This window comes from Lepidochelys kempii, chromosome 5 (assembly GCF_965140285.1).
Source record: "Lepidochelys kempii isolate rLepKem1 chromosome 5, rLepKem1.hap1, whole genome shotgun sequence".
NCBI lineage: Eukaryota > Metazoa > Chordata > Testudines > Cheloniidae > Lepidochelys > Lepidochelys kempii.
Genome location: NC_136384.1, coordinates 99,905,238 through 99,917,323, shown reverse-complemented (window position 1 = coordinate 99,917,323; position 12,086 = coordinate 99,905,238). Strand labels below are relative to the sequence as shown.

General features: G+C 38.2%; 1 protein-coding gene across 1 annotated transcript in view; it reads left to right on the top strand.

The window, feature by feature from the left end:
* The window catches only part of CFAP95 (cilia and flagella associated protein 95), a 54,060-nt gene that overhangs the window by 23,966 nt on the left and 18,008 nt on the right, over window positions 1-12,086 (top strand). The window contains exons 4-5 of the mRNA XM_073346245.2: window positions 682-750; window positions 11,000-11,057. Of these exons, the coding sequence (XP_073202346.2) occupies window positions 682-750; window positions 11,000-11,057 (127 nt within the window). The remainder of the gene's footprint in view (window positions 1-681; window positions 751-10,999; window positions 11,058-12,086) is intronic.

Sequence of the window (12,086 nt, the reverse complement as noted above, 5' to 3'; positions counted from 1 at the left end):
TGAATCTCTACTGCATGAGCTAAAAGCCACGTGGCCTTTAGCTAAGGCTGCAGAGCAGACTCATTAATCTCTCTCTAAGTAGTCTCAGTGCCACTAGTGGGGTGTTCTGTCCCATCACAGAAGGTGTGTGGGTTACACATCCTCCTACCAAACCTCAGGGAATCCACTCCAGAATTAAAGTTTTTTATTAATTTTTGAGTTGAAATTTCTCCATGCTGTGGATCCCCTCTTTTGAGGTTGGGTTCCAGAAGTGGGCTCCAACTGTCATGTGTCCACCTCCAGCTAACAAAGTAGGACCTTTACAATCTAATAAATACTTGAGATGGCTGTATACATTCTAACCCATAGATGGCAATGGTAAACATACATACAAGCTATAATTTGTATGCTAACATTTGCACCAGCTTCTGCTGTTGCAAAAGGAATTGCATTTTATCATTGGTAAAAAAATATATATATAAAAAAAATAGTGCAAAGCTAATCTCCCCTGCCCCATGAATCTGGGGAAAATGTGCTATTTGCTGGTTTAATAACCTATGCAAAAGTTTTTAACAGCTCTGAGATGGTTCTTTTTAAATGTTAATCATTCAAACCTTGCTACCAGGTTGCATAGAATAAGTTTGAAAAATTGAACTGCTTATGATTATGCTAATTTTCTGAAAATCATCTTTTCTTTTGCAGGGAGACTGGACTGCCCAAAACAGGAGTTGGAGCTGTTTTGCCAAGACACCCTTCAGATCACTTTCAAATGTTAGTAATCCTCCCCAAAAAGCAGCAAATAGTGATGTGCTGTTTAGGGATAAATTATATTTGTTCTCTGTGGCTTGTATTGTGTCTGGGTCTGGAAAGATCCCTAAAACTTTGTTTTTACATTAGCTAATTGAGAATTACTTCTTGAATTATTGTATTTAGTTCATCCATAATATTATGCTTAGTATGTATGGTTTTCACTTCCAGCATAGCTAGTGACTCAAGTAACATTATTTAGTAATAGTATATTGGTAAAATAATTACACTAATTTTAATCTAAGGAAAAAGAGCAATACATACAATACACAGGGCTGTAGTACTGCCTATTATTAATGTTGCTGGACACTTTCTATTATAAGACCCTGTTTTTTGTTACCTATATGTTTGCCAGACTTTAACAATGTGAGAGAATGTTTTCATGCTCGCTGTCTGCTTCAGGCTGTTTTTTTTTTTTTTTCCTTAAATTTCAGCCAAAACCATTCAACTGTTTCTGAAAAGGAGGTTAGAGGGAAAAATGTCATTTTTCAGTGTTAAAAAATGTCAGTGGGACCTAATTACCTTTTATGATTTGGGCCTAGAGCACACAATGTAGCCTGTAGGGGAAAAAGTATCATCTCACTTTGCTGGTCTGTGCTGTCCCAATATGACCCCTTGTATGCAGATGCACAGTTAGGGTTATCTAAACAATCGTAATTCTGCTTCTGTAGTGCCAGGAGAATAACCAGAATCTCTGATGCAATTTTATGCATACATTACAAAGATTCATCTAATTAATGATCACAAAACATCAATACCTTACTCTGAATCATACAGGGTTAGGCAGTCTGTGGGTTGCATCTTATCCCATTTTTCATTTACCTCCATGTCTTTAATTATTCTTTCCTTCAAAATTTGTTCTTGCATATTGTGGTCAGACTAACTGGTCTGTAGTTGCTTAGATTGCATTTTTTCCCTTTCTTAAATATAGATGTTATATTTGCTATTCTCCAGTCATAGAGTACTACCTCTGATTTGATATATTTATTAAAAATCCTTGCTATCAGACGTGCAATTTCATGTACCAGTTCTTTCAGTATTCTGGGAGGGGGATTATCTGCTCCCCATCCCCCCGACCCATGATTTGACTGCATTAAGCTCTGTGAGTTTAGCTTCTGCCTTGACTGGTAATTTTCCATTTCTATAAACTCATGATCATTAGCCATTCTGCCTTAACCTAGAACATGGGGGCCATCATCCTTATTGGAAACTGAGCCAAAGTATTCATTTAGGCTAAGGACATGGCATTTATGACACTTGCATAGCAAGTGCAAAGCTTAATGTGGTAATAAAGCATCAGGTTTAGGATTGGAGTCATGTGCTTATGAAACCAGTTATAAAACCAATGCTCTGTGGTTCTCTTTTTCAGTACTTCACAAGTACAAGCTGTGTAAGTATAATGTCTTCTCCAAATATAAAATCAGAAGTAAGGATTAAAATCTGATGGGGATACAGAGATAGAGTTGAAGTTATGTATTTGCATACCATCCTTTTAGAATGTCAGTTTGTGATTTTAAAAAATTACAAATATTCCTTAAGGGTTTTCATGCTGAAATGAGTGATACAGTGACATAACTACAGATTAATGAAGATTTTACCCGGGATAGCTTCTGATGTGGAAAAGACACCATGCTTATCAAACATGGAATTCTCTTTAACTCTTAAGTTTTGTTTAAAAGATATAATTGGAAGTCATTCTTGATTTAACAGTGTTAAACTAAAAGTAAAATGTGAAATCAGCCTCTGCTGCCTCAGGGTTAAGCACTGTGGAAACTGTCTGCCTGGCAATATAAGTCTGAGCATTATAAATGAGGTTTGATGTAAGCATAGGATAGAGATTTTGAAACCCAAAGGAACAAGGCAAGTGATCCCAAGTGTAAAGGCAGTGGAGCAGTTCATCATATCCGTAGGGCCAAAGCATTTTATTACAAGATCTGTTAGGGTGGACATGAGGACAATGCAGGAGAAGGTGATCTGTCTGGGAGGGGAAAGGCATAGTAGTTTTGGGGGTTTCAATATGTTATAACATTAAAATAATCAAATTGTCATAAGGAAACAGAGATACAGTTGGGTTTTAATTATATCAGATTCCAATCCTCCATGTAATTTTCTTATAACTTTAAGATGTCTCTCATTTACCATACAGAGAGATGTATACGGATAGAATGCTAATTATGGTAAAAACACTTTAATTCCATAGTGTTTCAGAATCTGCTCTCTTGAATGTAAATTTTTTTTTTTTTTTTTTGCTTCTCACTGACTGTGTAGCTGTTAAAATTAAATGCCAACTTAAAAAAGACAATGCAAAAGAATGAGTTTGCTCAATGGACTGAAAAGGAGTGCTTCATGTTATGTGGGAAAGACTGTAATCATAAGATACATTTCAACATCAAATTAACCCTTATGGAAAAATAATATTTTTATAGTAATACTTGAAGTATTCCACTTGCTTGTAAAAAAGAATATTTTGGAAAATTTCCAGACAATGTCAAAGTGACCTCTAACATTCTATATGACTAACTAATATTCAGTGATTGGTCTGTGTACATTTCTTTGTGCTCTTAAAGTTTGATCTTAATCAGACAAGTGCAGTGTCAATCACATCACATTTTTCTTGTTGGTGTTCAGCCATCCAAAAAATTAGATTATAGATAGGGTTCATAATAAATAACTTTTAATTATTTTAAGGTATTTTTTTAAAAAAGGAGCTAAGTATTTAAATTTAGTTTTCCAATCTACTGTTACCCATACTCAAGATAGGTGTGCAAATGCTTGATGAATGTACATGTAGCTAAGTTCACGTAGACCAGATAGACTGCTTTCATGGTAGCAGCTCTGTGTCAGGGAGGTGAGTGCAAAGTGTAGATGAGACCTCTTCTGTATTGCATTTCAGTCAGTTTTGCTTACTGAAGTTTTTGAAGTGTTTGAAGAACTTCAGGCTATGACCTATAATTTGGTTACATTCCCTGTACAGCTGTTAAATCTAATGGGTAGACACTGATCCATTAGTGGTAGAGATAGTCTGTGCATCCAAGGGAGTGCAACATGCCAGGATCTCTTAAACAAGCAATTGTTATGTTCTTGGTCAAGAAATCATCTATTGATGCGCTGGAGAGGTTTTAGTTGGGGGCTGAAGGTGACGGCTAGTGGTGTTCTGTTACTTTCTTTGTTGGGCCGGTCACCTTCAGCCCCCAACTAAAACCTCTCCAGTGCATCATCAAGGATAGACAACCTGTCCTGAAGGACGACCCATCACTCTCACAGATCTTGGGAGACAGGCCAGTCCTTGCCTACAGACAGCCTCCCAACCTGAAGCAAATACTCACCAGCAACCACACACCACCCAACAAAAACACTAACCCAGGAACCTATCCTTGCAACAAAGACCGTTGCCAACTGTGTCCACATATCTATTCAGGGGACACCATCATAGGGCCTAATCACTTCAGCCACACTATCAGAGGCTTGTTCACCTGCACATCTACCAATCTGATGTATGCCATGATGTGCCAGCAATGCCCCTCTGCTGTGTACATTGGCCAAACCGGACAGTCTCTGCATAAAAGAATAAATGGACACAAATAATACGTCAAGAATTATAACATTCAAAAACCAGTTGGAGAACACTTCAATCTCTCTAGTCACTCGATTACAGACCTAAAAGTGGCAATTCTTCAACAAAAAAACTTCAAAAACAGACTCCAACAAGAGACTGCTGAATTGGAATTAATTTGTAAACTGGACACCACTAAATTAGGCTTGAATAAAGACTGTGAGTGGATGTGTCATTACACAAAGAAAAACTATTTCCCCATGTTTATTTTCCCCCCTACTGTTTCTCACACATTCTTGTCAACTGCTGGAAATGGCCCATCTTGATTATCACTATAAAAGGTTGTGTTTTTTTTTCTCTCATGTTGGTAATAGCTCACCTTAACTGATCACTCTCATTATAGTGTGTATGGTAACACCCATTGTTTCATGTTCTCTGTGTATATAAAATCTTCCTACTGTATTTTCCACTGCATGCATCTGATTAAGTGGGCTGTAGCCCACAAAAGCTTATGCTCAAATCAATTTTAGTCTCTACTGTGCCACAAGTACTCCTGTTCTTTTTGCAGATACAGACTAACACAGCTGCTACTCTGAAACCAATCATCTCTGTTAATGATCTGCTCATGGCATCTCTTTTGTACCATTGACCATGACATTTGATTGACAGAGATTGATATAGACCCTGGGAGTGTTCCAGAATGGTACTTGAATGGCTGTGTTCCTTACTGTCTGAAAGGACTGAGAAAGTATCGTTTTGTGATTGCTCTTCTGTCTCGATGGTGCTCTCATGAGATGGGCCAAGGTCCTGTTCTGTCACCCTTCTTCACTGTGTAGGCAAGTCACTAGGGATGATATTGTTTTCTTCTCAATGCATCAATATACTGATGGCTAGTGTCGACAGGTACTGATTTGGCCTATATACCTTTTATTGTTTGCTTTCCGGCTACTTTGGAGCCCACTTTTCTGTTTGTATTCTGTCCTGATAGTTGAGATCTGCTGAGGTGTTGAAGCTAACAATTTGAAGGGGGAAAAATAATTCAAGTGATTTAGGATAGTGAGATATATAACATTTGCAAATGTTATAAACAAATTAGAAAGTAATGGATTAACTTCATAAACAGAGAATTTATTTTTCAGAAAATTTGATTTCTAACCTGATTAGTATTGCTTTCAAGTATATTTTTCTCTGTATTGGCTATTATTAGACTTTACCTGATTTATTGTACTAGATTAAAACAGAGAGTGAAATGAAGTCCTTGTTGAAGTCAAAGGCCTCTTCCTATGCGTCAGTTAATTGAAAAAGAAGAACCTGAACTGGATTCTGGGTACAAATTTTTCAGTAAATCTGTATATGGTGAAGTGACTTTAAGTTGTTATGCTGTTCCTTGCCAATCACATTTGAAAAACATCTAGGCCCAGATTTTGGAATTTGGATGCACAAAGCTAGAAACCTATATCCATGTTTAGGTACCTAAATTGGTGGCTTGATTTTTTCAGTTATACTAAACATCCTCTGGTCTTATTGAGTTCAGTGTGAGCGGTAGATTCTTGGCATTGCTGAAAATCAAGTATTTTATTTAGGTATGAAATATGGATTTAGTTGTCTAACTTTAGAGAACTACATTTCTAAATGGTGGCCCTCACTCTTAACAAAATCTTTTAAAGAAAGTTGTGTGCAATGTAGTGGAGATGAAAGCAGAAAAAAATCTATTCCATTGACCCTAAATCTGTTAGAGGAAGGTGAGGGGAGCCAGTGTAACATTTTTTTCAACCCTTTCAGAAGCTCTTTTGAGAGAGCCCTGTGAGAGTGGCATCTTAGGTTAGGGGAGCCTGGTGTCTGGATCGTTGTGTATGGACATTGGTATGGCTCAGCTATATACAGATGGTACCTGACATAATGACCTCTGCATAATAGGTTATGATCCATGACTGGAGCTCCTACATGCTACTGCAATACAAATAGCAATAATCTGAGGGATCTGTGTTTCCAGGTTTCATGTTGAGGGAACAGGGTATAGTGCAGAGGCCCGTACTCCACATGAGGCCTGGAGATACCCAGGATTTCGTTGCTGATCTCTGTAAACTCACGTGGTTGCAGGGCTATGTCCCCTCTGTGGACCCATAAGACTCTCCCCGTTAAAAATAAGTCAGGAACTTTGTGAGTTACATCTTGTTGAATTTCCTGCATTGCTTTGCCTTGCCTGTGGGTTATTCAAATACATATCAGTTTATTCATGATGAGAAGTGATTCTCTCTCAACAAACTTGTGTATTGCTGGTTTGAGCAAAATGGACACAATTTTCTTTTAAGTGCAAAACAAAAAGAGTAGCTGTGCAGCTGCCGGTATATATATTTTTAAATAGAAGAAAAGGAAATAAAAAATTGAGGCAATGATAGCCCTGTTGAATATAATGGTGGGTAAGCTAGCCAAATCCACAAACTTGATATTTACCGTACAGATTCCTTCTTAAAAGCTACGTAGTCTAAGGGGTTCATTTTAACTGGATCATCTGCTTTTGATGATAGCTTTGAACCCATTTCAAAAAGTTAGTCATTGCCTTGGAGTAGGATCTTCAGAGAGGGTATACTTTAAGACCAACACATAATGTTTGGTGAGGATGATCAAAGGATGTTGCAGTCTTTATTTTATTTATAGAGCCCAAAGTGTCCTTCAAGTAAGTCGGAGAAAATGGAAAAGTAGTCTTTGGACTATATCTTTGAAATGTATAGTTACTGAAGGCCAGGGACAGGAGCTAAATGTAATTTGTTTGGCCACTTCACATAACCATCACATTTTCCTGCCAGTTTTTAGGCATCATTTTAAAAGACCATTTTCCATCAAGAAGAGAAATCATCCAGTGCTAAATCTTCAAAAGTGCTCATTCTAAAATGTGCTTTTACGTTTGAATAAGGCCATTTTATACAAATATGCAAATATGTATAAATTGCAGTAGTTGTGTATCAAAATTAAACATGTACAAGTGCAATTTAGCACTTATACTTTTGGAGATTTGAGCTCAGGCCTTGCTCATTTTTAGCAAAGAACCCTGTTGTGGAATCTGAAATACAAACCACTGTTTACTAAAGATTGAACCAAAATTATCACTAAACCAGTTAATCCAACTCTGTTAGAGAAAATCACAATGTCCAAACTGAATAAATCACTCATTATGAATTTTCCATCCCACCAGAGTTAAAATCTTCTCTGCTACATCACTTAAGGCTAGCATTTTTCCCATTGCCTTTGTCCTATCCAGCAACATGCATTTAAATATTATGAGTCAGTCTTTCATAGATGCTGTTTAGTGATATAGCTTAGCTAGTTAACTGGACCTTTCTCCTTTTCTTTATCTCTGTCTAGTTGCCTCATGCAATAGCTAGACTGAACTGTACCTGACTCTGGTTGAGGACTGTATGTAGAAGGCAAGGTCCCTGACCTGTCTTCAGGGATTCTACCTGTAGAGACCGCTCCGCCTATTGCCATAACGCCACCAAATTATTAAAGCTGACATGCCTTTCTTCCTCCAAGCTGTTGGAGGCGCTTCATTTAAATTAAAAGATATATGAGCCTGCACTCTGCCATCCAAAAACTGACCAACAGTATTTGGACAGCAACTTCTATTTCACTCTCTTGGCTGTCTGCTCTTAGCTGCACAAATAGGTGACGGACAGAGGAAAGATCTGGGTTACTATTCCCAGGTAACTCTCTGATGACTAATTGTGAGGCAAGTCCTCAATCTGGACACAAGGCAACATTAATCATTGGGATCCCCAGACCAGTGATTCTGAAACTTTTTGTATTGGCAACCCCAGTTAGTATATAGGCTTGTTTGTCAGCCTGAGATAAAATATTGGGTTTGACTTTTTGATACTCTTATATCTTACACTAATATGTGTGAAGAGCAATGAACAAAGACACTGTGTGTAGCATTTCCCACAAGCAGATGGGGCTTTTAGTACAATGAGAAAAGATAAGGGATAGCGCTAAAGTGTTACGGGGTATGGTGGGAGTGTAATATATGAGCATACACCGGAAGGCTGCCTGGCTCCTCTCTCAAGCCAAAGTCAGGCAACCAGTTAGAAGGGTTAAGGGGGTTGGGGAGGAGGCATAAGACACCCTAAAAACCAAAGAAAGGCCTGGCCTTGTCCAGAACACAACCTCACTCCTTACCCCTCCCGTGGGATACAAAAGAGGTGGGATAAAGACCCCAGACTTCCTGTCCTCCAAAACGGAACATGACCATAAGTTGTAAGGGGTGTGACTAGGGCGTGCACTGCAAGTATTTGGGCCTGCTAAGGAGGAGGAGGTGGGAATGGGGGATAGGGACACAAGCAAGGCTGTGCAGTGTCAGAGCTGGAATGGAACACTGGGAAACAGACTGTGTCAGCGTGTAGAGCAATGGATATGCTTGCTTGGAACTAACCCCAATAAACGTTGCATTGCCTGCACTTCGGACTTCCGGTCTTCTGCTTTCTGTCTGCATGACAAGAACCAGGGAAGCCTGGTTTCAAACAGCAAGCCTGAGTGCGACCCTAACCCCTTATAAATTAAAAACACATTTTTTTATATTAACACTATTTTAAATGCTAAATTTATAACCCTATTGTTTAAAATGAATTTACCGTTTCTCACTGTTTTTAAATTAAATCTAAAACACATTTTTATCAAATGATTGTTATAATCAGAAAAGTTATTTTTTAATATTGGGGGAGGGGTGTGAAGAAACTCTGTCAGTATTACTTTTCATAGCAGACTTAGTGTCCCATTGCTACTCTTATTTCTGTGCTGCTGCTGGCAGTGGCACTGCCTTCAGAGCTGGGTGACCAGCTCTGAAGGAGGTGCTGCCACCAGGAGCAGCGCAGAACTGCAGAAATAAGGGTGGTAATGCTATACCATGCCACCCTTACTCCCTGTATAACACTTGACCTTTGCAATGGGAGGGGTGGCTACAGGGGGGCTAAGGCAAATTTTGGGGTGGCCCAGTGCCACCCCACCAGTATGTCTGACTGTTAAATTATAGATTTGCTTTTTTTGTTGTTGCCAATCTCAGTGTTCTGATTTGTCTGCAGTCTAATACAGCTCTTTAGCTGCTGAACAATCAAGACTTCTAATGTTGTCTCAGTCCCACCTTTTCAGTCTCAAGATAACAAACCTGTGTGCACCATACTACAATCCCCAGAGTCCAATTTCCTTAAAGTGGTGATGATACCAAATATATATTTTGTTTAGGAGCAAGAATCTCTGCATTATACATTTACAATACTTTTTGAAGTAAATACACTGCATTGTGATGGAAAGGTGTGTGTAATTTTCTGAAACGCTAGATTTAAATTATATATTTATTTTAGCAGTTGTTCTCGGTTTCATGCATGTGCTCGTGACCCTGATGTAATAACCTTGTGACCCCTTAAGGGGTTGCGACCCCCAGTTTGAGAACTCCTGCCCTAGAAAAATGCATTGACAGCCACCTGAAAAGATCCTACAGCTTTTTTACACTGATCTAGTACTCTCTAACCACTTTCCAATTACCACCAGAGACCTTACAAGAATTGTATATAGAGCCCCTCTCTTCTCATTGTAAGACTCCTCTGAGCATGGTCTGGAGGGTTCCACTTTGCTGGATATAGTACCTAAATAGTTAAATACCTGCCTAAACTCTGTGCAGCTGAATCTACTATGTTACAGAACAAGTCCTATGTCCTGAACGTATTTATTTTCTGCTGCTTATCTACCTATAAGTCTGCTGATAATTTTTCCCCCATTGTACTTTAAGGTGAGTGCTCCTTCCTTTGAACTGACAGGAACAAAGTCCGGGGTGCATGAGCACTGCACCTGGCAGACAGACAGTGGGTGGAGAATGCTCAGTTATTCTAACAGCACTGATAATCCTACAGGCAACAGCACATAAACATAGTTCAACTATAGGAAAAAATGCTGATTTAAACTTTGAATTGGAAGGTTGTAGTAGGAATTGCTCCACTTTGCTCTTGTGAATGATACCTATGGTTAACCTCTCTACTGTTTCCTAACTTACATATCTCTTATGAAACGAAGGATGTTCTTTTAATTCAAGCTATAATAGAGAAAGATTTTGTATTACAGTTACAATATCTTACAAAGGAAGATATCAGGCCATATTTTCAGACATATATGTGCCCAGCTTATAGGTGTAAGTACTTAAAAGTGAAAATGGAGGGCTGTGCATACACATCAGTGTGAGCATGCAAAGCTCTAACTCTGTGTGCACATCTCAGTACCTGCTTATATAGGCGGAGGTATGCAAATAGGTGGGTGAATTTTTGCACACGCATATCTGAAAATGTAGCACTATATGGCTCAGTATAAGGACTGCTCCCAGTTAAATTAATATAAAAATAGTCTGCCTCTGGATTCTGACCTGGAATTTCCTTTTTTCCAAGTAGAAAGAGGGAAGTAAATTGCAGCGTACATTTGCTCAGTCAACCTTATTCACGAAGTGAAGGACAGTCTTTTTGGACTAATTTGTTGTGACCAGATTTGACAAGACTTTAAACAGTTAACTGCACTTCTAAAAATGGTGGTTATCCTAATGTTTCCATTGTCTATAAAATAAACTGACCTTAATGAAAAGGTATTTGTGATACCGTATACCTTACTTTTTTGTTTTGTGCATCGTAGGTATCTGGATACAACATACCGTATAGACTATGTTCCTCCATATGATTATACGCCATATGTAAGTATATGGAGAAGAAAAGTGCTATTTTACAGTGATGTTTTACATGTAGCTTCATATCGAGAGTATTTAATTAACCTTGGGAAAAGAAGAGGCTGCTTTTGAAATGTTGATTTGTTCATATTTGCATAGAGCCATTAGCAATATAACTATGGGAGTCAGTAATTAAGTGAGACCGTTATAACAGCTATAATTTATTTTTAAGTTTATATACTACAGGGACACAGTTCTTCATTTGCTTATAACTTGCTAGCAAACTGTTTATTTAAGATTTCCCTCCACAGCTATTTTCTGTCCTTTCTTGGTTATCTACCACACAAGTTCAGTGTTTTGTGGAAAATAAGATATTTATAACTTTCTTTCCATCTTTGATTAAACTTTATTGATGCTTCAGCATGATAAAAGCTTAAAGAATTCATTTCTGTATATCTTCTTTTTTCACCACCACATGCATGAGTATCAGTGTTCTCTTGATACAAGGAGTGAAAGAATTGTGTTATTGTGTGTATAGTAACAAATACAAAACTGGAATTAAATAATAATGAAAATAAAATAAAAACTTAAAGGAATAACAGTTTTTTGGAGGGAAAACCAAAGGTTTTGGGAAAGCTGCTTTTTTTTTTTTTTTGAGCATGGAATTGATTACTGTACCCTCTTAGAGACTCCTCCATATTTTTAAACAAATTTTTATTGTAATCTAAATACGTTGTTCATGAAAGATGCTTGCCTGTCAGACATGGAGTCTGAAGTCCGGTGTTTGTATAAAAGGTGCAGCATATATATGTGTAAGCTCTCGGACACTGGCCTAGCAAAGTACCTCAGCATTGACTGAGAGGGGACCACTTCTAGAAATAAAAGATAGAGGTTAAAATGAGGAGGGAACATGAGGGAGTGCTGATTGCTCCATCTCACTGACTGGTGAATTGAGGACTCGCCATCCATGGGAATCTAAAATAGGAGCAGCAGAAGGACCTGACACCTGGCTGTGGAGTTTCTGGGGCTTCTAGTCTTCCCCCCAATATGTGGAAC